The 27,502-nt window shown below is 38.7% G+C and overlaps 1 protein-coding gene and 1 long non-coding RNA gene across 2 annotated transcripts in view; one reads left to right on the top strand and one right to left on the bottom strand.

Moving 5' to 3' along the window:
* The window catches only part of LOC117877184, a 62,538-nt gene extending 59,828 nt beyond the window's left edge, over window positions 1–2,710 (top strand). Inside the window, exons 2-3 of the long non-coding RNA XR_004645638.1 lie at window positions 718–1,936; window positions 2,067–2,710. This is a non-coding gene — a long non-coding RNA (uncharacterized LOC117877184). The remainder of the gene's footprint in view (window positions 1–717; window positions 1,937–2,066) is intronic.
* Window positions 1–27,502, bottom strand: part of SBF2 (SET binding factor 2) — a 107,027-nt gene that overhangs the window by 45,871 nt on the left and 33,654 nt on the right. Inside the window, exons 9-14 of the mRNA XM_034770035.1 lie at window positions 27,099–27,297; window positions 24,783–24,979; window positions 15,753–15,890; window positions 10,129–10,200; window positions 7,028–7,212; window positions 5,688–5,864 (exon numbers count right to left, since the gene is read on the bottom strand). Coding sequence (XP_034625926.1) covers window positions 5,688–5,864; window positions 7,028–7,212; window positions 10,129–10,200; window positions 15,753–15,890; window positions 24,783–24,979; window positions 27,099–27,297 — 968 coding nt within the window. The remainder of the gene's footprint in view (window positions 1–5,687; window positions 5,865–7,027; window positions 7,213–10,128; window positions 10,201–15,752; window positions 15,891–24,782; window positions 24,980–27,098; window positions 27,298–27,502) is intronic.

Below are 27,502 nucleotides of genomic sequence, written 5' to 3'. Positions count from 1 at the left end.
AACTCCCTGCAGGTGTGAGGCCTTGAGAGTTATAGAATTCTATATACAAAAATTTCACAGCTTTACAGCCCCCTGACAAAAGTTGTTTGACCTGATAATCCCTTGCTTGTTTATGTAAAACATAGCTGTGGTGTTGTCAGTGAGCACCTGTGTAGTCTTGCCCTGATTGTATGGCAGGAACTGCTGTTACTTTTGAAATATTGCATGCAATTCAAGAACATTTATGTGTAGTTTGACCTTATGAATGGACCACATGCCCTGAGCTTGCAGACCCCAGAACTGAGCTCTCCAGCCCAAAGAAGTAGTATCCATTACCAAAATCACAGAGGAGACAGTTGGTAAGAATAGGACCTCCCCTGCACACATTGTTCTGGTCCATCCACCAATCCAGGGATGATGACATTCTGGCTGTGATGCATATCAATTTGTACAGATGGTGTATGTGAGGGCAGTAGCCTGACTTTAGCCATGTCTGTATACCCCAGAGATGGATCCCAGTATGTTGGGTCACATATGTACAGGAAGACATGCACCATACAAGCTTGAGGCAGTTCTGTATTGTGGTTTGTGGTTCTTCTTTGAATGCTGCACAGAGATCCTGTGTAGCCAGAAACCTGGGCTGGGGAAGATAAGCCCTGAGTGAAGTTGAGTCTAGGGCTGCACCAATGAACTCTTATTTGAAATGGAGATTAAACTGATTTTTCTGTTTATTATCAGGCCTAAGCAGCTGAACAAATGGAGGATGTGATATATGCTGCTGGAGCAGCCCTGTACCAACCAATTGTCCAAGTATGGATACATCTGGACAACTCAATGGCAGAGATAAACTGCTGCTCTCACCATGCACTTGGTAAAAACCTTCAGTGCTGACAATAGGCCAAAGGGAAATATGGTGAACTGGTTATCTCCTCCTCTTACCATGAACCTCAGAAACCTTCTGTGGCCAGGGTGGATTGCCACACAGAAAAAGGCATCTGTAAGATAAGGGCAGCATACCAATCACCTGGATATAGAGAAGTATAATTGACACAATGGAAACCATGTGAAATTTCAACTTTTTGATGTATCTATTCAGGTTTTGAAGGTCTAGAATAGGACCGAGAACCCCTCTTGCTTTGGGTATTAGGGAAATACCGGGAATAAAACCCCATGCCTTGATGCAGACAAGGCACTTCCTCTGTAGCTCCAAAGGAATGTAGAGTCTGAACTTGTTTTAGAACAGACTCATGACATGGGTCCCTGAAAAGGGACAGATGGTGGGGGAGGAAATAGAAAGAAACTGCAGGATATATATGCTGAGTCCATCGTGCTTAGTACCCACTTGTCTGAAGTGATGGTTTGCTATGCCTGTAGGACATGGAATAACTTGCTCCCAAAGGAAGGGAAAGGAACACGGAGATCCAAGCTGGTAGATATGCTGTTCTTGACAGAGGAGTAAAATGTTGCTCCAAGGCCTGAGATTGCCTGGAAAAAGCAACTGAAGAAGCAGAAGGCGGAGGCCTCCTCTTCTGTGCTCTGTGGTTGCATCTAGACTGTAACCATGATGAATGGTGCATAGTTACTGCCATCATCATGACCCTCACAGCAGAATCTGCTGCGTCCAAGGAAGCCTTCAGGGCCAATCAAGAGACCAGATGACCTTCTGCTAAGATGGATTGGAATTCATCCCTCGAGTCTTCTGGCAACTTATTTATAAATTTAGACATTGCCTCCCAAGTCAACAGGGCATGGTGGCTGACAATTCTAAGTTGTAATCAGCAGCTGAATAAAACTTCCATCTAAAAAAGTCTAGCTTTTTTGCATCCTTTTCTTTTGGGGTAGCCTTAGCCTGACTTTGGCAATGCTTTTCATTTACTCCAGCTACCACCAGTGAACCTGGTACAGGATGTGACTAAAACTGTTCAAAACCTTGGGAAGGAACCTGATATTTCACTAGGTATTAGGGTGATCAGACAGTAAATGTGAAAAATCGGGACGGGGTGGGGGGTAATAGGAACCTATATAAGAAAAAGACCCCAAAATCGGGACTGTCCCTATAAAATCGGGACATCCGGTCACCCTACTAGGTATGCTTGTCTACAGGGGATACAGAGAATGAAGTTTGCTGGAGTGACTTAATAGGCTGCATTATTGCCTAGTTTAGAGGGAGGGCTCCCTTCCCTGCTTGTAGTTGGGTGTACAATATAAACAAGTTTGTGAAGATTTTCCTCCATCTGAATACCATCAGATTCTCAATGACAACCTGGACTCTTTACAGTGGGAAGTGTAAGAACCCACTTCTGATTCTGATTAGGAGTACTCGTACTCGGAAGACCAGGGTGGAGCAGCACTGGGAAGAGTCACTGGAGACTGGTACCAAGATCTGCACCCAAGACAACAGAGCTGGTGGCAGCATTAGTGTCTTTCTAGCTATTGGTACCAAATGTTGTTGAATACGTATTGGAGGCCTACATACCATTGTTGACAATGCTGACAAGACGGTACCATCCCGGAGATCAAGGGCATTGAAGCAGTCACTAATGCCAGTGCCAAAGTCTACCCAGTTTGCACTGATACTGATAGAGGACCTCGCCCTAGAGTAAATGGGGAATCCAGTACTGAAAGACAGCTGCATAGGCCTCTGGCATTGTTGATACTAAGGGCAGGTCTGCCCTAGAAGCACTACATCGATGCAACTGCGTTGCTGTAGTGTGTCTAGTGAAGACGTTCTATGCCAATGGGAGAGCGCTCTCCTGTTGGCATAATTGCTCCACCTCCGCAAGAGGTGGAAGCACATCTCCCGCTGACATAGCACCGGTGTAGACAGCGCTTACATACTGTAACTTGCATCGCTCAGGGGGGTGGCTTTTTCACACCCACGAGCGACATAAGTTACATCGACTCAAGCGGTAGCATAGACCTGCCCTAAGAGAGGAGGTTGTATGACACTCAGAAGAGATGCTGGATCCTTCACAGTCCCTGAAGACAGCAGCCTATCTCCATGGTCCCATAGTAGGCACTGGAGCCAACAACTCCAGTCTATGACAGCCACTATGAGATGGTCCCAGGCTGAGGCTAGCCAGAGGGCACTTGTGCTGCCTTAGAGACACTCTGGTGAAGATTTCTGTCAGATGGCAAGGCTGAGGGGAGCACTCGTTGAAGGAGTGCTGGATGAGCTCCCCTGCAGAGACCAAATGGGATCTGATGTCAGGCAAAGAGTGGATTCCATGCAATAGTGTTGAAGGTGCACTTCTCTCTGCTTCTTCGTCCTTGATTTAAATCTGTGGCAGACTGGACACTGGTTCCTTATGTGGTCCTCAGCCAAGCATCTCAAACAGTGAGAGTGAGGGGTATTAATGGGCATCACCTGTGACACCTGGACCAAGGTTTGAAGCTAGGAGATCTTGGCATAAGCTCTCCTACTACTGAGACAAAGTTTGCTTGGGCAAACTAGTACAATTAGAATATTGAAACAAAATAAAATAAAATAAAATAAAGAAAAGTCCAAATGGATGAATGACTACCACTAAACACTAGGAACTATAACAAAGTAAATACAGGGTTTTTATTTTCTATAATGACAAGAGAGTGTACTAAATGCATAACAACAATGTCCAACCACTGACATTAAGAAGGAACTGAGGGGGTGGCTCCACCCTTTACACCTTGGCTCTGGGCACAAGGAAAGGCAGGATGCATGCATGACTGCCCCATAGGTACGCAAGGAAAAACTCTCCACACCAGTGCACATACCTACAGTGGAATAGGTGTATGGAATCACTCGAAGAGGATTAAAAAGTATATTCATCCTCATTATAAATGCCCAACTTCTTTCAATGCTCACATAGTCATTAAGGATTTAGAAAATAATTGTAATTATAACTGTAATTGCAACTGAAAAGTGTAATAGATACAATTGAACAGCCCATCAAACAGTAAGTATTAGGGTAGCTGTCTGGAAGCCTACGTTATCTTTCAAATAAAAGGAGCCACACGGCAAGCTGAATATATTTAAATGAAAGCACAACATTATTACTTTAAATTTCTTAATTTGAATCTAACGTGCATTATGCTAACTTAATAAAATACTGTAGTACATTTCATTTTTTCTTATTTATGTACTTCCATTTAAAGAATCATTCAACCTTTTTAAACAGGATTAAAACACAAACTGTGTAATTTATTTCTCTCTTCTCCAGCCGAGGAAAATCCTGTATACTAAAAACAAATCTACAGGATGAAGATTTGAGTTTTCTCATAGGCCTGGTCTAAAAAATGGCAAATTAAATATAAACTCACATTAGCTTTCCAGTTTGTATTTATAACCATACTGTATATTATTTTAGTTTAGCACCATGAAAATGTCTTAATACTGAATTAGGGCTAATGTGTGACATTATGATCTAGTCCAAAGCAAGAGAAGCACATCATTGTTGTGCACCTGGAGCACTGCTGAAGGGACACTGTGACTCCCACAATCTCCCTATCTCCCTGCTTCTTCAAGGAGGGAACATGCTCTGACAAATCTATATCCAGTGTACTGCATATGCACCCCAACATGCTGGTGTAACTATGCTACTGAGCATGTTGGCAGGGTGGAGGAGTCAAGGCTCCATCCTCTCCCACATTTTCACCCATCTGAGCAAGGGGGTGGACACAGCAGCTCTATGAAGCCAACTATCTCCCATACATTGGAAGTGCTGTCATAGTGCAAAAACACAAGGGAGTAAGGAGGTGTAAGGAATCCCCCCGTGCACTGCTATACAGGACAGGCAAAAATATGGGCCTTGGTGTTTAATTTCCAGAGCTACTGCATTATTCACTCTTTGTCTGTTTAGTGCAAGTGTTCTCCTTGAGAGGCTATCACAATAAAAAGGATCTATCCTGTTTTATTATATTTTTAAGAGTATTTGTTCAACAATAGCTTCTTAACATAACATCTAGTTGTCCAAAAATGTTCATACTTATTATGATTTACAAAGAGCTTAATTTACCACAACCCCACTCACTTGAATCCTGCAAAAGACATCCCTAATCATATTTTTATTTGGTTAATCTCTGTGTGAATGTGTGTGGGAAGAGGCAGGAAAGGGAGAGATTAGTAGAGAATTTCTCAAAATACCAGTCGCACTGAAGGACTTTTATATGAGAGCTTCTCCATGTTTGACTATTAATAGCTCACAGATAGACTAGTTTATCTATTAAATGAAGGTATATACATAAATGCAGAATTAGCACACAGCGATGAGATGTGATGAGATATGAAGAATGGGTGTACGAGTTAAAATAAAATAGCCAATTTATTATTCACCTTGCATAGTTATTTCACTGTTCTACATTTATATTTTATCTAACTTTAATAGGAAACAGAAGAATTAAAGTTTATGCAATCAAGGCCATAAAAATTAATAGACACAGTAAAAAAACTAATTTGTATTCCGGCATTTTGTACCACATTATAAGGGACAATGAATTACACTATCCAGTTGTCAAATATATCTCACATCAGTAACTCCTAATGCTGTATTAAAATAATAGTTAATATCTATATAATGATATAACTGATTTCATGCAATGTAATTACAAGGAACAAAGAGAAAGGTTTGTTGGTTAGAACAACACATATTTCTCTGTCAGCAGAGATCAGAATTTATTCTGGGTAAACAGTACTACATATAAATTTTAGAAGCATCTGCCATATGAATTACCTGTGGGAACCACTCTGATTCACCGAGTGCCTTAAGGAATGTTACTTCAGAATCTGTAGGAATAGTACTGGGAACACAAACCCTCATCATCTTTTTAAAACTAGTTTTCACCTGTCGGATGTCACTGAACTCAACGGCAACAAATTCACAATTCAAAGCAAAATCAAGTTTGAAGCCCTGTGGACGAATAAGACAATGACACATTATTCATCGGACAAGCATATTCTTCATGCAAAGTATCTATGTGAGAAAAGATGCTTTCAAAGATATTGCTTTAATGCTAAGAATTTCCAAACACAATTTACATTTCATTTTTTCCACAAGAAACTGCCTAGTACAAAATGATTCTTACAAAACCCTTGCAAAAGATACCAAAATATACTCCCTCCATCCACCACCTGCAATAAAAATGGATGTTAGATACTTCTATTCTATTCTATGTGAACAGCAAAACTTTTTTCCATTCCTCCAACATTGTGCATACTCCCAAAGTAGGCTATTTTGAAATCTATCAACTTATAAAAAATAAAATAAAATAAAATAAATAAATTAATGGAGATATCCCATCTCCTAGAACTGGAAGGGACCTTGAAAGGTCATTGAGTCTAGTCCCCTGCCTTCACTAGCAGGACCAAGTTCTGATTTTGCCCCAGATCCCTAAGTGGCCCCCTCAAGGACTGAACTCTCAACCCTAGGTTTAGCAGGCCAATGCTCAAACCACTGAGCTATCCCTCCCCCCTTTCCTCTATGTCAGCTTTACTTTTTATTTCAAAATCTCCCAACTTGTCTGAGTCTGACCCTTAATGATTCTAAATATAAATGAACAAAAAGGGAAATATGTTACTCTGTGATCCACTGCATCATTGACAATACACATTGGATTACCTTATCTTGTGCTGGATTATACTGTATTAAATATTAATATATTGTACACAGCAACCTAGTACATAACAAGACAATAAAAATGTGGATATGTGTCTGCATAGCCAATACTTTATGAGAGTTTACACGTTAAGAAAAGTTACCCATCTGTTGTATCTAGAACAGGGGTTCCCAAATTTGTTCCGCCGCTTGTGCAGGGAAAGCCCCTGGCGGGCCGGGCTGGTTTGTGTACCTGCTGCGTCCGCAGGTTCGGCCGATCGCGGATCCCAGTGGCCACGGTTCGCTGCTCCAGGCCAATGGGAGATGCTGGAAGCAGCGCGGGCCGAGGGATGTACTGGCCTTTGCTTCCAGCAGCTGGGAACCACTGATCTAGAACATTCTTTTGTTATTTATCTATAAAAAAAATTAAACCCAATCAAACAAAAATTCTTTTAATTCATAAGGAAGATGGACATTACCCTTAACTGAGATTTTTCTCCGAATATGTAGAGGGCAGCTTGGCGTTTCAGAAGCTGGTTTTGCAAAAATGAACTGTTACTGTATGACGCTGTGTTATCTTTCCCTGCTAGTCTTGCACCGACATCAATGAATGGCGCCTGAGTGCTGATAAATCGATTGCTAGAACGAAGACTTGCCCATACACCTTCACAAAGATTAAAAATGTTACAAAACAATCTCTCTCTCATACAAATGAAGTTTTGTAGAATACACACACTGAAGCATGCACACATAAGTATACTTTTTAAAGTAAGGTGTTTGCACATATCATTTGGATTATTTATAGAATGGAACAAATATCATGCATTGGAAAGAAATAATCCCAAATTGGAATAATTCCACATTTAAAATGCTCCAAATTAAACTACAGTACAGAAATACAATGTGCGATCCTAATCAAAACTAGTCGAACATTTAATACTCTACAGACTGATAAACATTGTGCTGTATTAATAGTGTTTGCTATAAAAATCTATACACGGTTCTGAGATGCATTACAATTTGCAAATAATTAATATGCATTTAATGAAAGTGCTAAGTGATCTTTTCAGTACTGTGGACAAATTTCTATAGCTTTCCTTGCTTCAGGCCTGTTGTTTTGGGAGCTTATCTACTAGGAATAGCCTGCTATCACATTAGGTTTTTCCTCAACAACTGAAAGTTCCTCATATGAAATAACATAGTGCCCCATTACTTCTTACTGTAATTAAAATTTATATCAGCATAAGCAATCCAAATATTAAACTTCATGATGTTATTCCATATTTGAGCTTGAATAATAGTAATTAAAGTATTTAAAGCCACAATCATGGATTATTTTATGAAGTTTAATATTTAAATATTCATGTCTACACTGATTTTAAGCACGTCCCTTGTTTTGGGCATATGCCCCACAATTACATTTTGACAGACGTTTGAATGGTCTAGTGCAGAGGTTCTCAACCTTTTTCTTCTGAGGCCCCCCAACATGCTATAAAAACTCCATGGCCCACCTGTGCCACAATAACACTTTTTTTTCTGAATCTAAAAGCCAAGGCTGGCGGTAGGGGTAGCAAGCAGGGCAACTGCCCGGGGCCGTATGCCACAGGGGCCCCCATGAAGCTACATTGCTCAGGCTTCAGCTTCAGCCCCAGGTGGGTGGGCTCAGGGCCCCGGGCTGCAGTCCCATGCAGTGGGGCTTTGGCTTTCTGCCCTAGGCCCCAGTGAGTCTAATGCTCGCCTTGCTTGGAGACTCCCCTGAAACCTGCTTGAGGCCCCCTAGGGAGCCCCGAACCTGTGGTTGAGAACCACTGGTCTAGTGGTTAGAGCAAACGTGATGGTGGTGCCTAGAAGATCCTGGGATCATATTTCAATTCTCTCTCTAGTTCACCGTGTGGCCTTCAACGAGACATATCACCTCCATATAAGAAAGCAGCAGTAAATATACCATAGTGATCAACCTTGCGTTGGTAGAGAGAGGGACAAGATAACCTATTTTCTCTCGCTAATTTATGTGATTCTGTGCCTCAATGAACCAAGCTAGAAATCTGGGACAAGATTTTTAAAAAATGACTAGTAATTCTGAATGCCTCAATTTTTGCATGCCCAACCTGAGGTGACTTAAAGGCATCTAATTTTCAGAAGGTGGGTAACTCAGCACTTTCTGAATATTCAATCCCCTTTAAGTGCCTCAAGTTTGGTGTTCAAGTTACCAAGTGAATTCTATGGCCTATGTTATGCAGTAGGTCAGATTAGATGATCATAACGGTCCCTTCTTGCTTATAAATTTATGAAGAAGAACACCTAAAAGCTGAGGAACTGAAAATATCTAGTCATCTTTGAAAATTTGGGCCCTGAGATACAAAGAACAAAAAAGAAGGAAAAAAGTCCTCACTAAAACCCAATACTGAGCTTCCTGTATAAATAAAATGATAAAAACTGTAGATAGTGGTGAGATCCCATTGAGATATCTGAAACAGGTCAGAGTTTTTTTTTAAAAATAGCACAGTACTTCTACTCAAACAATAATACTGTAGAGAAATCTCAGACAGGGACTTGCCTGTTTGTACAGCATAGCCTGTCTGCTTGTCTGGCTCACAGCTTTAGATATGAACAAACAGGTAGGAACAAATGAGAAGGGTTTGTTAGGAACTTAAAGTTGATAACAGTCACCCTTTAAACAGCTCCTCCTTCATAAAAAGCTAGTTGTATGAAGTATCTCACTTATACAAAGATTACCTTTAATGTTAGCTTTTGTTCCATATCTAATATATCACTGAAGCAATAATAATGGAGTTTTCATTACTCAAGAAAGAATCACAGCAGTCATTTAATAATAGAAATAAACTGTTGTTCATTTTTTGTGTAAAAGGTTGTAAATTCCCACAAAGAAGATGGACACAGAGACTATATACTAGAAAAATCTCTTAGGATATCAGTCCTATTTTGCAAATGTCAAAGCAGGCTGTGATTATAGCTTGTAGCACATCAAAAGCCACAGAGCCAATTACAAATACATGCAGACTAGTACATTTACCAGTGATGGGTAACAGTGATTAAAAAGACAAAGTTAATGACTTTCTCTTCTATTTGGTATCTAATTTTTGTACCTTATTGTTTGTAGAAGATTTGTATCTTAGAAGATATGGCTTTCCTTATTTGGTATACATTATGTTTTTATGTATTTCTAGTTCAGCAGAAGCCATTACCTCTCTGGTTACCAACATTATTGATAATGTTGGCAGGAAAGTTCACAGACTGGATAAAAATATTTCTTAAGTTACCCTGCTACTGAGTAGTAAAAGTAGCAAATGCTATTTTGGGGAATGATTTTCTGTTATTTAATTTTTTGGCAAGGACTAATAGATTTTAAAAGGGATATTTAAAATCTGGAGGCCTTTCTGTACTAGACAGTAAAAATGTTAATGTAAAATTTGCTAAATTGTGTGGCTAACCACAGTCACAAAACTTCGTTAATGCAGTTAAGGTTGCCTAACATTGACACTTGAACATATATGAAAACATAGCACTAGCTATGGAGATGGTAGAATAAAATATACTGCCAGGATAGAGAATACAGTACCTTGATGGACTCTTCCCTTAGCTGCTGATTTGGAATTTGACTGAGTGAAACATTTATCTCTGTACCCAAGCACTGGTAGATAACAGTACAGACAGAAGGAGGAGGAATGGAATGCACATTGCAGCGAGACAGTCATAGCAAGTTGAATAGGAGAGAAGAAAAAGGTTACTTGTCAGTTTCCACTGATGTAGGATTATATTCAAATAATTTTCAAAAGTACAAGATAACAGGTAGTGCATTTCTTAGCCATTACAAAACAACAGAAAACTAATACAAAATAGAAAAGCAGTACCTACTAATCAAAATAAATAATTTTCAAGGCATTGCAATAATTCCAAACGTGCAGCACAGCCAAGAAGATATGCCATTATATGATAATTATATAAAATGGAAATTGAGCCATTCAATCAGATTGCTGGATACCTTATTGAAGAACATTACTATTAACATTACCCTGTCAGAAGCAATCTTCACCATAAAGCCACAAGATATTTGTGTAAAGCTGTATATGTTCCTCTCTGACTGGCTTAAGCACATAATTATTCTGTTCTCCAGGTCTATCCGATGCAGGACAGCAGTCCTACCTACCCACCTTTCTATCTATACTTCTAAAGTACAGTATAAGGCATATGCTGTTTAGGAAAATTATCACTCTAAACCACTAACATTCATCATATCAAGGGGCAAATTCTTCCTTCAAGTGCACACTCCTGATTTCCAGGGGCAGTCATACATATGCATCAAAGAGCAGGATTTGGCCCCAAGTGTTTTAATCTACACAAACCATTTGGTATAACAAAAATGTTATAACAGAACATAAATTACAGTAACAATGTCTCCTGCTTTTTCAATAAATGTCTTGGCTTTGATTCCACATTTATTTTCCATAAATACGTCAGTATCTATCTAGTAGCAAGAGACTATTATCCTGTGACAACATTCTATTCCACTAACATTACCTCTTAACTGTTTAAATGCTTGGGGATAAAAACAGATGACAAACACTATTTCATATTACTAATTACGCACCACACCTTATTTGAGCCAAAGTTGGAGACAGTCTGAGACACAAAGGTCTGTACTTTGAGTAATATTATGTTTGTTCTGAAAGATATATAAAAAAAGCCAAGAAAGCCCTAGTACTGAAAAATTACAGCAAAATGTAACTGATTGGCCATTTACTCTACAACAGAACCACTCTGACTGGATTTTATGTAAACACTTTGTTCTAATATTTCTAGAGAACCTGATATTGTACAGACAGTGGATGAGCATAGGTCTGACTTGCATACATTCAGGAGAGCCTAATATTCATATTCAGAACTGTTCTGATTTCAAAGAGTGTGCAGAACATTTACCCTGGTATATTTATTCATTTTGATTTAAATAACAAAAAGATGCCTATACACTCTGACATGTAATTAATATTGTGTGCACATACACACAAAATACAGGAAACGTCATTTCCTGCTGGGTCGCATCATAGTAAAACTTGGCTTTTGGGCCCCATATGTATGATGTCCAGGAAAAATAAGGAAATGGAAGAGGGGACCAAGCTCAGAAACTCAGCAATGCTGCTAATAACAGAAGTGTATTAACCTACAATTCTGGACAGTGTACTGCATAATCCTATTATTAAATGGATGCTGCAGTGCTTGGGCTGTTGGCTGAGACATTGACAACTAGTAGTATATGATATTTATTATTGGGTTACCCGGTGGAACATAAAAGAGAGGAAAAGGGACAAAAATATTTGCTAACATTTGCCCCAAAAACTCTGGAGAGTTGTGTGCATATTATGGTGAATCTTAGTTTTATGTATTTTTAATTAAATGTCTTAATTATTAGCATCTCAAAAATACCACCATTTTCTGCTGCCTTCCTAAGGCAGCCTGCTCTTTTAGTCAGCCAGAAGTCCATTGAATCTTACCAGTCTCTGCCCCATACCCATATTACATTGGGACATTGCTTCACAATGGTGCAATCATAACAAACCATGAAAGAGCACATAAATCTAGCAATAGCAAAATTACATATAAAATCACTAATGGGATAATTTGGATGTTTGTATTATCTTGTGGGAGCACAGTAGCCTGCTATCTGGTATGACTGTTTTTTAGTTCCTTATTAGGAGATATTCCCTTTCTCTCTCCAGAGCTTCCTGCCTTAACTGGGACAGCCATCATTTGACAAACTTGTTACACATTCCTGCATTTCAACTGGATTCCCATGTATCTTGCTGAGTTGTGAGCAGACTGCAGACACTGGCCTGCAGTTACACTTTCAGACCACATAGGGCAGCCGTTGTGCTTGCTGGGCAGACAGTCAGATGGCCCCTCTGTCTCCTCTCTGGCTGTTCCCTCTGCTGGAACCCAGCAGAGGGAACAGCACAAGGTGTGGCCCAATACTGGCCCCACTGGCTCACATATCTTTTAGAGAGTAACCCAGGCATACATCCCCACTTCCACAATCATCAACCATCCTACCCTCCTGGTTATATCAGCAACTTTCTCACCCACCCTCCCAACACTTTCCATGCATCCCAGTAACTGCAGACAACCAGCAAACTCCCCCTCAGCCATCCCAGACACCTCAGTTTCCACCCCTTAGGAGCCTCATGCAACCATCAAAAAGCATCCGCATCTAACCCAGCATCCCACCCTCCAGAACCTTATCTACTTAGACACCCTAGTGCACACCCATTTACCCAGCATCCTCAAACAGACACCATCCCACACCCATCCATTGCGGTACATCTAGATACTCTCCTATCTACCCCAATCTCAGCTGCCAGGTTCTATGCAGCTCCATGTCCTACCACTGCTTGGGGCAGGGTGTATTCACCAGAAGCAGAAGTTTATGGTTATATGAAAATCATTAGCAGATATGCAAATTAGCTGCATACATATTTTACTATAAATTGTCATGTATGGGGCTGCACTAAGTGTCCTCTCCCTCATTTTCGTCCCATTCCTGTGAGGTTTCTTTTTCTCCCTCTGCTTTTCTTTGCTGTGTCCCTCACTTCACTTCCCCGTATACAGCTCCATGTTTCTTTTCCCCATATAGGTTTCCCTTTTCCATTTATCACAGCACTGTGAGACTCCTTCTTCTAATCTCTTCCTCTACCACTTTTGAGTATCTCTCTCTACTAAATTATTTTCTTTCCCCACATAACATTGTTATTTCCCTATACTACACCTTTGAAGTTCTTTCCTCTACCACAATCTGGTGCTTCCTCTCTCCTCACTCCTGCAAGGATGAGATGAAGGAGCTATTGAGTGGCTGTTTCACAGGTGGGTGACTGGGTGGCTATGGAAATTGGTAGAAGACACAAGGAAGAATAATACAAGAAAAGCAGTCTCTGGTTGCCTAGCAGCAGTCTTTAGTGGCCACAGGTGGTAACTGCAACACAAATATTTTCCCAATACCAGATACTTGGGATGGAATTGGGACCATTAGGAAATATCCTTGCACCCTTACTCTATCCTAAAAACATAAAATGAATTTCAGTGCACTGATTTATGCAACGACTGTTCAAAATAAAATCACAACCAATGGCTCAAAGTAGAAAAGTCAAAAGGTCTGATTTCACTCCTGACAAATGAAAAAAGTCTGTCTCTGCCTCTTAGCAGCAGCCCAAGGCCAACTTCCAGACATGCAGACTCTGAAAGCACCAAATTAGTAAGGCTTTTTATTGTATTAGTATTTTATTTAAACAAAGCTCTCTGCATACATACATCTCTCTTTCATACATACATCCCACAAAGTAAAAATGGCAGCTGGAAGTAACTTCAGACTCAGTAAGTGCTCCTTCAACTCTAAGTGACCCATTTGTACAACCCTATCCATTACTGGCTGTCCTGCTCTGTCCTTAATTTCCCTGAAGAAACATTCAGATGCTTCTATTTGTATATTCATGAGGCATCAAATAATTTTCACCCAACTATTGTGTTGATCTGTAATGTTAGGATTCTAAAGAATTACTCATTCACAACTCTAATGCAAGTCTGAACTTGCTTGGATGCTAACAATATTCTGTTAACAATTAATGACCATTTACTTAATTAAGCAATACAAGATACATGTTTTAACTCCACGTGTGGCTGATGAATTAAAGAATTCTAATATGTGTTTTATTATTTTATAATGCAATTAATTCATGTATGAACTAATTGTTTTGATTTTACTACTAACATTTTATTATACATTTTATTTCAGATTACATCAATGCTTAGTCTTTGAGCTAGTCTTACTAACCTCCTCGAGCAAAGCTATTGGATAGATTTACATCCAAATGTCCTGGCACTACCTGCTTAACCACAGTGGACATTCTTGAAGCCCTCCTTTCAGTGCCTAAAGTCAGTCAAAAAGAATAAAAGATTAAAAACTACAATGTCATTCAGACTAACATTACTCAAATGACAAAAATGTTCTTTTCATGCTGAATGTAATTAATTGCTGCCAATTTTGTACTTTCAAAGTTCCTTAAACTTGTTTTCAGAGATAATGTGTATATTTGCAACATTATGGAGGGTTAGGTATGGCTAATGCAATCAAAGTATTTAATGATAAATGAAGCAAAGCAGGCACAAATTTGGAATGGTGTTATTTTGCCACAAAAAAAAAAAAAAAAAAAAAAAAAGACATTATTTGGATATAGTAAGTCAGTTCCACCAACTGATTAAGCCAAGTAGACAAACTTTTCAAATCGCATGCTCCTGTTTCTAAAACATTATTTGAGTTAACTTTACATGAAACCTATCAGGTTTCACCACATGATAACTGAAATAGTATACTGACAAATTTCTTAGTGATTTCACTCAGATCTAGCTAAAGTCGAGTGTACTGCAAGAATTTTCCATTTATTTAACTGAAATTATACCTGGAAAAGAAATGAAAATTCATTCTGACTGTATAAAACATGGAAATAACCATTGCTTATGCACCTTCCACTACTTTTACAGATAAATACCGTATATGTTCATGTAGCATCAACTTCCAACAACCTTTACAAATTTTCACATAATATAAAATAAAGCAGTGTTTCTCAACCTTTTCAGATTGGCGACCCCTTATTTGAAGCAAAAATATTTTGCAACTTCCTTACATTTAATATAAGAAGAGCAAAAAATATATTAATGATAACTGTGATAAGCCTATATAATACAACTACTATTAGTACATTGGACCTCACAAACTTCGAAGGTGTTGGCCACCCTGAAATTATTTTTGAAATTTTATTTGCTTTGTTTTAGAAGTGTAATAACATTTTGAATGCCTTGCAACTCTCCTGATTTCCTTCTGTGATCCCTCTGCTGCAACTCCTGGTTGAAAAACACTGAAATAGTGTGTCAAATAATAAAAATTATGATGGTCCAAATTTAGCTACAAATTTGGCCTGTCTGAAATTATTCTGGAGAATAATTTAGTTTTCAACATTCTTGACACTATGGAAAACTCATTTGCAAAAAATTGGAGTAAATTAGCTACCCAGAAGCTGTAATATTAAGAAGTCACACTGAAGGAGTAACAGAAATCAGACCGGGGAGTCTAAGACACAGACAATCACAGTGGTTTTACTTTTCATCTTAGTTACAGAAAAGAATAGTGCAGCGTATTTTTACCTGGAGACAAAGCAATTGTTGGCCTTACAGTAAGAGTATTACTGCCATTCATTTTACAGTGGATGGAAATTGCATTCAGTAGGGCTTGCAGATATTTCTCCTGTTCTATGCTGCTTGAAGATTCTAAATTAGGAGGAACTATATAAACACAGAAAAGTACAAAATAGATTAAATTATTGCTATATTTACATATATGCGTGAAACCAAAATAACATAGATAACAATCAGATGTAAAAAATGTGACTGAGAATGAGAGCAGAGAGAACACTTTGCATTCTGCCTTTAATGCACATCAACATTTCTTAGATTCATAGATCATCAAGCCAGAAGGGATCACTGTGATCATCAAGTCTAACCTCCTGTATAACACGGAACTTCCGTACATTTATTCTTGTTTAGTAAAGCCTATCTTTTAGAAAAACACCCTATCTAGATTTAAAAACTGCCAGCGATAGAGAATCCACCACAACCCTTGGTAAATTTTTGCAATGGTTAATTACTCTAATTGTTAAACATTCATGCCTTATTTCCAGTCTGAATTTATTTAGCTTCAACTTCCAGACACTGGATCTTGTTATACCTTTGTCTGCAAGACTAAAGAGTCCTCTATTATCAAATTTCTGTTCCCCAGCTAGGTACTTACAGACTGTGATCAATCACCCGCTTCACCTTCTCTTTGTTAAACTGAACAGATTGAGCTTCTTGAGTCTGTGACTATAAGGCATGTTTTCTATTCCTTTACTCATTCTTGTGGCTTTTCTCTGAACACTTTCCAATTTATCTACATCTTTCTTGAATTGTGGACATCAGAACTGGACACAGTATTCCACTAGCGGTGGCACAAGTGCCAAATACAGAGATAATACATTAATCTCCCTACTACTCAAGATTCCTGTGTTTACACATTCAAAGTTCGTATTAGCCTTTTTGGTCACAGCATTGCACTGGGCGCTCATATTCAGTTGATTTATCTTTTTCAGCATCACTGCTTTCTAGAACAGAGTTCCTTATCCTGTAAAAATGACCTACCTTCTTTGTTCCTAGATGTATAACTTTACATTTGTTTGTATTAAAATGCATATTGTTTTCTTGTGCTCAGATTACCAAGCAATCCAGATAGTTCTGTATCAGTGATCTGCCCTCTTTATTATTTACCACTCTCCCCATCTTTGTGTCATTCACAAATTTTATCACTAATGATTGTATATTTTCTTCCAGGTCACTGATAAAAATGTTATGTAGCAAAGAACCAAGAACTGACCCAAGGGGATCCTCTGGAAACACACCGGCTCAGTGCTGATTCCCCATTTACAATTACACTTTGAAACCTGTCACTTAACCAGTTTTTAAACAAATTTAATGCATGCCATGTTAATTTTTTATTGTCCAAGATTTTTTTTACACAAAATATCGTGCAGTAGCAAGTCAAATATCTTACAGAAGTTTAGATGTGTTGCATCAACACTATTACTTTTATCAAACAAACAGGTAATCTCGTCAAAAGGATATCAAATCAGTTTTACAAAGATCTATTTTCTATAAACCCATTTGATATGCCTGAATTGCACTGCAGAAAAAAATCAGTAGCTTAAAAAAGCAGCACAGTGTACATCAGTTATTATTTTAAAAATCTCCATCTGCCAGTGGTCACCAGTGATAGCAGATTAACAGCGGTTTACCCCTACACTCAGAATGGGAAATAGCACAGTAACTTCGTAGTACCTGTTGGCAAATTTCAACTTTTTTTCTGATGACCTGTTTTAGTGACTACTGAATGTACAGAATAATTTCTTTAATATATTAAATTTTAAAAAAATTCCAAAAGATTGATTACTTACTTTAAAGCAATTGTGGTTTTTTGAGATGTGTTATCCACACAGATTCCACTCTTGGTGTGAATGCACCCCATGCATGCGTTCTGACTGACCTCAGGAGCTGTACCCCTGCAGTGGCCTCAACCATCTCTGAGGTCTAGTTTACTCTAGGAAATTAGGTCTGTATAACTATGTCGCTCAGGAGTGCGAAAAATCCACACCCCTGAGTGATGCAGTTAAACTGACCTAATCCCCAGTGTAGATGATGCTAGGACGATGGGAAATTCTCCGTCGATCTAGCTACTGTGTCTCAGCGAGGTGAATTACATATGCCAATGGGAAAACCCCTTCCACTGGCAAAGGTAGTGTCTTCACTGAAGTGCTACAGTGGTGCAGGCTGGGCCACTCAGCGTTTTAAGTGTAGACAAACCCTTTCTGAAAGTCCAAGTACACTATATCAACTGGATCACCCGTGTCCACATGCTTGTTGACTCCCTCAAAGAATTCTAATAGATTGGTGAGACATGATTTCCCTTTACAAAAGCCGTATTGACTCTTCCCCAATATAACATGTTCATCTATATGTCTGATAATTCTGTTCTTTACTATAGTTTCAACCAATTTAGATGAAATTAGGTTTACCCACTTGTAATTGCCAGGATTGCCTCTGGAGTCTTTTTAAAAAATCAGTATTACATTAGCTACCCTCCAATCATTTGGTACAGAGGCTAATTTAAGCAATAGTTTAAATGCAACATTTAGTAGTTCTAATGTTTCATAATTTAGTTTTTTCAGAACTCTTGGGGTGAATACCATCTGGTGACTCATTACTGCTTAATCTATTTGTTTGTTCCAAAACCTCCTGTATTGACACTTCAATCTGGGATAGTTCCTCAGAACTCTCACCTAAAAAGAATGGCTCAGCTGTGGTAATCTCAACAACCTTGTTTTCTTTGAGTGCTCCTTTAGTACCTTTATTGTCCAGAAGCCCCACTGATTGTTTGGCAGGCTTTCTGCTTCTGGTGTACTTAAAAAAAAAATGCTGTTAGTTTTTGTGTCTTTCGCTAGCTGTTCTTCAAATTCTTTTTTAACCTTCCTAATTATATTTTACATTTGACTTGCTAGAGTTTATGCTACTTTCTATTTTCCTCAGTAGGATTTGACTTCTAATTTTTAGGATGCCTTTTTGACTATAAGCGCCTCTTTTGCTCTGCTGTTTAGCCATGATGATATTTTTTCATCCTCTTGCTATTTGTTTTTAGTTGGGGTATACATTTAGTTTGAGCCTCTGTTATGGTGTTTTTAAATAGTCTCCATGCAGCTTATAGGCACTTCACTCTTGTGACTGGTTTCAGTGGTAGCCATGTTAGTCTGTATCAGCAAAAAAATAAAAAAAATAAAAAAAAAAAAATAAAAAAAATGGAGGAGTCCTTGTGGCACCTTAGAGACTAACAAATTTATTTGGGCATAAGTTTTTGTGGGCTAGAACCCACTTCATCAGATGTATGAAGTAAAAAATACAGGAGCAGGTATAAATAAATGAAAGGATGGGGGTTGCTTTACCAAGTGTTAGGTCAGTCTAATGAGATAAATCAATTAACAGACGGATACCAGGGGAGGAAAAATAACTTTTGAAGGAGAGTGGCCCATTACAGACAAGAAGGTGTGAGTAACAGTAGGGAGAAATTAGTACTGGGGAAATTAAGTTTAGGTTTTGTAATGACACAACCACTCCCAGTCTTCATTCAGGCCTAGTCTGATGGTATCTAGTTTGCAAATTAATTCCAGTTCTGCAGCTTCATGTTGGAGTCTATTTTTGAAGTTATTTGTTGAAGAATTGCCACTTTGAGGTCTGTTATTGAGTGACCAGAGAGATTGAAGTGTTCTCCTACTGGTTTTTGAATGTTATGATTCCCGATGTCAGATGTGTGTCCATTTATTCTTTTGCGTAGAGACTGTCAGGTTTGGCCAATGTACATGGCAGAGGGCCATTGCTGGCACATGATGGCATATAGCACATTGGTAGATGTGCAGATGAACAAGTTGTGACTGTTCCTTTTAATTTCCATTTAACTAGTTTCCTCACTTTTGTGTCATTCCCCTCTTTGAAGTTAAATGCTACTGTGTTGGGTTTCTTTGGTATTCCCCCCAACCCCTGGGATGTTTAATTACATCATGGTTGCTATTATCAAGCTGTAGAACTATCTTCATGTCTTCAACCAGATCCTGTGCTCCACTTAGAACTAAATCAAGAACTACCTCTCCCCTTGTGGGTTCCAGGACAGCTGCTTCAAGAAGCAGTCATTTAATGTGCCCAGAAATTCTATCTCTGCATCCCTTCCTGAGGTGACATGTACCCAGTCAATATGGGGATAGCCGAAATCTCCCATTATTGTTGGGTTTTCTGATTTTTTAGCCTCTAATCTCCCTGAGCGTTTCACAATCACTGTCACCAGCATGGTCAGGTGGTCGGTGGCAAATTCCTATGGTTATACTCTTATTATTCAAGCATGGACTTCATCCCTATGGGGTGTGAAAACCCTGAATAGGAGGTTGATTTCCAGAGATCCCTGCCAGTTGTACTCTTACTGAGCCGAGAGAGAGTCCTGACTGCTTCAGAGAAAGTAAATACTCCAATATTGCTGAAACTAGAACGGTCAACACTGAGAACTGATGCCGAACTGCTTAGATAGAAAGCTTCTTCCATTTGGCCTCGTAAGATTGAAGGTTCAACCTGGTTGAAGGTTTTCTGCGTTGAAGAAAGATGTTTTGGGCTGCAGCAGAGCAGCATTGCTCAGTAGATGTCATAAAGCCAGCACCCAGGCTTCAAGGTGTAATGATTTGGGGTCATCGTTCTGAGAAATCAGGCAGGTTTCTGTATTGCTATATTCATTAGATCTGAATACCTGCCTGGTCCATTCTGGGACTATCATGATCATACAATCATCTTGCCTGACCTTCCTCCAAACTTTGGGTATCACAGGTGTTGGTTGAAAGGCATACATTAAATTTGGAGCCCACAGGGTGAGATAGGCATCCATGTGGATGCCTCTTTTGGAGAAGAACATATGGCACTTGCTGCAAACAGTTCCAATTTTAGAAACCCCCATACGCAAAAAATGACACGAAGGACTGAGCTCTTGAGGGATCATGTTTCTTTCAAACAAGTCTCTGCTGAATTGATCCGACAAAGTAGTCTGGAGGCCAGGTGTGGTATGATTACAGATACACCAATCCCAGAAATGCATGACTTCCTGGCAGTGAAGAGGATCTGGCTCCCCCACCCCGCTTGTTGATATGTTGTATTGCTGTGGTGTTTTCTATGAACACATGGATAGTTAAGCCTTAAATAAGAGGTAGAAAAGCCAGTTGAATAGCCCTGACTTCTAGAATGTTTATATATAGGACCATCTCCTGAGGAGACCATCTCCCCATAATCTGTAATTGGTGGAGCTGAATGAATGTGGTGTAAGTGCCTGCTGCCATGTGCCCTATGAGTTTGCGGTGGATCCTCAATGGTGTTTTTGGGTATTCCTGGAACTGTCTGATGAAGTCTGTCATTGTCTGAAATCTCTGAAAGAGGTATGCTCTTGCTGACCTAGATTCTAACATGGCTCTGATAAGTTCTATGCTCTGATTTGGGATCCGTGTGGATATTTTTTTTTTGACTTGGCGTCCCAGTGATGCAAAGAGATTTAGAATAATTTAAATGAGTTGGTCACTTGTTGTGGGGATTTCCTTGTCTAAATGGATTTCTAGATAGCATTGTACCTGGAGTCCTTGTTTTCTCATATGGGCTTGGCACCATTGCCAGAACTTTGGTGAAAGGCCAAAGCACAGGACTCCATACTGATAGTATGATGTTCATTCCTCCTGTGACCTGGATGTATCAAAATGTGAAAAGAGTCATCCTGTAAGTTGAGAGTCATGAACCAGCCCATAGGATCCAAATTGGGGATTATAGAAAGGTAGCAATACAGAATTTGAAACAATGGATAAAGGCATTGAGATGTCAAAGATCAAGGATCGGTTTCCAAGTTCCTTCTTCTATAGTATTAAGCAGTAAAAGTCCTTGCCATTGAACTCTAGGGGCATTCCCTCCACTGCTCCTGGTTGTAAGAGGGAATTTATCTCTTGCTTCAAAGTCTCTTGTGAGAAGCGTTCCCGAAGAGGGTCAAGAAGGGGGTTGGAACAGCTTGAAACCAGATGGGATACTTTTTGCTTATTATCTCAAGGACTGACTAATAAAAAAAAAATATGTGATATACCTATCTCATAGAACTGGAAGAGACCTTGAAAGGTCATTGAGTCCAGCCCCCTGCCTTCACTAGCAGGACCAAGTACTGTCCCTGACAGGTTTTTTTTTTTTTTGGTGTGTGCCCCAGATCCCTAAAGTGAGGTCACTTGATGCTGAGAATTGTACTGGTGCTCATATGGCAAGCACCTGGGCATCCGGTGTTGTGGTGTCAGAGGCTATCAAAAAGAGGCCAATGGTGCTGTGAATAAAGCTCTCTGTGCTGTAGCTGGTACTGAGGTCTGTGCTGTAGGATCAGTACTGAAGGCAGTGCAGTCCTTACTCTGGAAGGGAACGGTCAGTGCCAACTTCAACTTTGGTATGGAGATACTAGAATGAGACTCTGCTTTCAGGCTCTTAGTGGAAGAAAATGTAGAGGATGATTTCTGTGTCCTATTTGGGGAAGAAGATCAGTACCTGTCCTGGGAGCAGCGTCAATGATGGTCCCCTTTCAGAAGTCAATGCTGATGTGGCAGACAAATGGGTCTTGTGAGAAATGACCCAAGGCCTAAGAGTAGGGGTTTGGCTCACTGGGAAACTAGAGACAACTGCAACTGCCTTGATTGAAGAAGCTTCTCTGTGGCTGTGCATGGATCTGATGAGTCTTGCATCAATTTTTCCAGGAGGAAGAGTTTGAGTCTTGCCTCCTTCATCTTCTGAGTACAAGAATGATGAACATTTGGAGCAACATTTCACGACATGTTCCTCTCCTAGGTAAATGAGACATCTCCTAGGTAAATGCCGATTGTTAACTGCTTTACAGGAGGGCAAATTTTAAACTCCTGTGACTTGATGTCAGCCATTTTAAAGTAATATACAATGGGGTAAACCCGTTGTACAGTGGGGTAAAGAAAACCTATGAATAAACCATTAAGTTGTTTTATTTTATTATAGCCAACGGGCAAAAGAAACCTATAGAAGAAATAATAACTACCCTAACCACAACAAATTAACACTAAAACTAGAGCAAGGGATGTGGACACTCCAAGGGTTCTCTCTTGCAGCAATGAGTGAGAAGAAGGAAGTGACAGGTGGCTGGGACGCTCTGTCCTTTATGCCCTTAGCTAGAGGGCACTTAAGGTGCACAGTGGCCAGAACAGCCAATGATATTAAAAAAGAAAAACTGCTCTTGAGCAGTAGGTCAAAGTGTACTACTAGGGAACCTCTAGTGAGCGGCAGCAAGGTCCACACAGACAGTGTGTGGCCTGGTGAGCACTGTAAATTTATAACCCAGTGCAGAGTCCACTAACCACTAACGTAATAGCCAATCCAAATATTGCTGTCGTTATCGAATTTCTAATTAAAATATTTCTGAAGTTTTAGCACTTTTTTGCAAGTGCCTGTGAAACATGCAAAGCTCTTATAGTTAAATATTATGCCAGATGTGAACTGTTCTTTATAAATAGTTGAAAATATTTATAAATATAATTAATAAGTTTCAATTTCCCATGGTTATTTCACAGAGATAACTTATGAAGCAGTACTTTATTCAATGGATTATGCAGAAAATACTTAAATCATGCAATCTATCCTCATCATGAGAACCTTGAGTCACTCATTGCTTTTATGTAACTTGCTTACCATAATACATTATGTTATTAACAGTGAAAAATTCCACAGGGCAAACTATTCAGTAATGTCAAGTACTTTAAAACAGATTTTTAGTCTTTAATTGCAGAAGTGGAGGAACTTATTGATCCAGAAATTTCTATACTGATTGCATATCTGCTTTGCCACTTTCCTCTCATGCTTTCTGAGCAACATTCTGATATTTTTTCTTAGAAATAAATTCCACTGGCTAGTTAATTCCCAACTCCCATGATACCATTTATTTCAAAGAGGTAAAAGGACCCTTCATTCTGCTCTAATTTCTCTGGATCAGGCTAGGGTTTGGATAGTTAATCGCAAACCAAATTCTTCCTTATTTAGATAACCAAGTTCACTTTTGTCTTGAATTCTACTTCTAACACTATATGCCTAAGAGATGCACCAGTCCTGTTTTCTTCATACAGTCACAAGTATTCCCCCTCCCCCGCCCCAAAAAAATATATATAGAGAGAGATATACCTATCTCATAGAACTGGAAAGGAGACTGAAGGGTCATCAAGTCCAGCCCCTTGCCTTCACTAGCAGGACTAAGTACTGATTTTGACCCAGATCCTTAAGTGGCCCCCTCAAGGACTGAACTCTCAACCCTGGGTTTAGCAGGCCAATGCTCAAACCACTGAGCTATCCCTCTCCCAGTACTTAGACTTTCCTTATTGGCTAACATCTTTGCGGTATTAACTTTATTCAGTGTCATTATCTTATCTTCAGAACAGAACATCATATACAGCTCACTCAGGCCCTCTCAAAAACATAAAACCAAGACAGTAACTATGAGAAAGAATAAGAATTAAAGACACACCATGCAGCTCATGTGGGAGGTGAAAGTCGAGAGTAATGTGTCCTTCACAATTCATTTCCCTCTTAACATGCAATTCACTTTCCTCCAATATTCTCTTCAAAGATACTCCATTATGACAGATCTTGCACTGTTCCAGTGGTGATCATGGGAAAGATGAACCTTTATCTCACCCAAAGAACCCAAGCAGAACTCTGGAAATCTCTCAGGCCTTGGTTTTATAAAAAGCTCTCTCAAAGTAAAACTAAAATTATGCTCAAAGCCATCAGAGAGTCAAATGGGTAGAATTTGTTCTAACTATTGCTATATCCCATAAATAATGACAACATGAACTTGTGTGTGATGCAAGAAAATAAGGTGCAACAACAAAACCAAATTAAAAGAATATTGTTTAAAGAAAGCAGGTGGGGTTGCTGTAAATTAAACAATTTATTCATGAGAACACCATACATCTCTAAAGGAAAAGAACCTCTTTCACTGAAACAACACATGCAGAAAGTCCAGAAACATAAGCTCACCTGCAGTATGTGTGTTTTGAGATTTGAAGAGGCCGACAACTCCCTTTCCATGGAAGCCCCCAGCTCTTAGCAGCAGAGTACTGATTTTTGAGTTTTTCCAGCAGACAACTGGCAGGCGATTGTGACGATAACAACGAGCTACCCTCTGCAAACTGCTGTCCTGCACAGACTGAGGTACTACCAAAAGTCCAGGATAGCTATATTAATCAATAGAGAGAAAATTAAAAAGATAATCAGAATTATTTTCAAAAAGATCCTTCCTTTTCCTTTTTAAAACAGGATACGTATATTTCTTAATCTGCAGTTTTCACTGATATATGCACTTTTATTTATCATAGAATCATAGAATATTAGGGTTGGAAGAGACCTCAGGAGGTCATCTAGTCCAATCCCCTGCTCAAAGCAGGACCAACACCAACTAAATCATCCCAGCCAGGGCTTTTAAAGAATAGCTAATTTTTGTAATACAGTGTATTCCTGATTATTATTTTGATAGGATGAAGAGTATTAGAATTTTTAAAAAGCAAATTTCATTGGAGAAAATGTAAACGACTACTTCCTTTTTTTCTTTCATTTACAGTCTTATTTGTTGATAAATCTCCTTGCTCCCCATTTATTCCTGAAATTCTCTCCTCAATCTGTCATTTGAACAGAGTCAGGTTTATGAGAAAGACATAAAAAACAGATCACTGGGGCTCTTCAAAGGAAACAAACATTATTTTTATATTTGACACCAGTGATTGTGTACAGGCGCTGACATTTTAAAGGCAAGAATGTTTAGATGCTTTGAATTAAAGCACAGTACTTTGGCATTGACCATAACTGGCTCATGTCAAAATGCATTTAAATATTTTAGTAAGAAACAATTTTGGAACAGCACATTACAAATTGCTGGTTATATAATGTTTAAAAAAACAAAACAAAGACAGTTTGGGAACTTCCACGATATAATAGTTTTGAAAACAGAAAATCAAGCAAGAGTGTTGTCTCTGGTTATGTAAGTGGAAGAAGGATTCAAGGCGTTTGAAAGATTTCTTCTACCTCCTACAAAGAGGATTCAATTAAAGTGTCAGTTTTATTTTGATAGAAAACTAATTAAAGAGAGCACTCGGGAGATTTTACATTTTCCTAAAGAACCCCTCTTCTTCTATAATGCACAACATAGGATTGTGTGTGACACAATGTAAGTGAACTTATTTGACATTTACTGAACTTTATCATCAGGGAATGAATGCCTAATCCATTTTATGGTCTATTTCCTAAAATACAGTACCTGAACCAAAATCACATGACATTAAATAACCACTCATATCCCAAAATTTGTAAACCAACTGGATATTGACTACTTTTCTCAAAATAGTGACAAAAATTCAAACAGGTATTTTTTGGGTAAGGAAAAGGTATGAAAATTATTTTAAAAATATAGTGATTACAAGCAACTTAAAAGCACAGTTAATATAATGCAGTGATTTCTTTGGTTCAATTTAACTAATATTCGCTAGTGATTGAATAAAAGTATTGCTGTCACATTGGTGCTTTGGATAAGAGACAAACAGCCTGGATTTAATATTCTTTTGTGCTCTTTCCATGAAAACGATGGCAATTTCATTTTTCCATAACGAAAACAACTTTTAGCCTGCAGTGTCTTTGTAGGATGCGAGTACTTCAGTGATGAAACTTCTGCAGATTTGCTGTTGTGTTAAACAGCATTTTTGTAGTCACTGATAATAAATCTCAGTTAACTTTCACAATAAAAAGGGCTTAAGCATTAACTTCTGACTGACGTTCAGGAGTTCACATATAGTATATGACAAACATTTTAAAGGAAGTGCTCCAACAACTGGTTCATGAGTTCTTATTTGCAGTTTCTGGTTTGAACTGTATTAATAAACATGCACGTCTGGGGCTTGTTTTCCTAGTCTCAAACAGAAGTTTTAGGTGTGTAACATCCAGTAACTTTAAAATGAATTGATTGTATGTAGCTCCCATGCATTGACAGGAGAATAGACCTTTAGGAGCTTTCAAATTAGGATTTTATAATGTACAAAAAGGACATTATAGATCCAACTAAAATATAAGTCTTAGTAGCTGAACATACAGAGCTGCTAACAAATATGTTACAACAAAAAGAGAGAAAATCAGCACTGCTATGTTTGTTGTAAGTTCAATGTTATTGGTTTTGGGTTTATGACAAGTACCATTTTCTCAGAATACTTTGCTCTCTAAATGGATGTGTTATATGTAATGGATGTTGTGGATGATGTGTAATATGGCAGATACACATTTCTAAACATAAGAGTGAACTGATTAACTCACCTTCTACAAAGTGAATACATCCTGTTCAATGCAGTTATTCGGAAGTATTCTGTTTTGGAACGAGAAGAGCTACTACTGATGGTCCCCAGTCCCAAACGCTGATAGTCTCTAAAACAGGCTCTCTCCACTAACTGCTCCATTGTTGACTTTTCTGAGGCTTTCAAAGTACCACTTGTGTGCAATTCACTGTCATCTGAAACTGAAGTTAAAATATTTTTCTAGCTTAGTATTTAGAAATGCACTAGTTATATAAAGTAGACTGAGATGCTTCATTCTGAGCAAAACATCACATTTACCAAATCCAGCAATTGCTGATGGCAGGGACTAATGACAACTGATACCAATTTATACAAATTATAGCCAACAGGCTACAAACTTTATTAAAGTAATTTAAGATAAAGGCT

The sequence above is a fragment of the Trachemys scripta genome, chromosome 4, assembly GCF_013100865.1.
Source record: "Trachemys scripta elegans isolate TJP31775 chromosome 4, CAS_Tse_1.0, whole genome shotgun sequence".
Classification (NCBI taxonomy): domain Eukaryota; kingdom Metazoa; phylum Chordata; order Testudines; family Emydidae; genus Trachemys; species Trachemys scripta.
The sequence above is the reverse complement of the archived record's forward strand: the minus strand, read 5'-3'. Positions and strand labels throughout refer to the sequence as shown.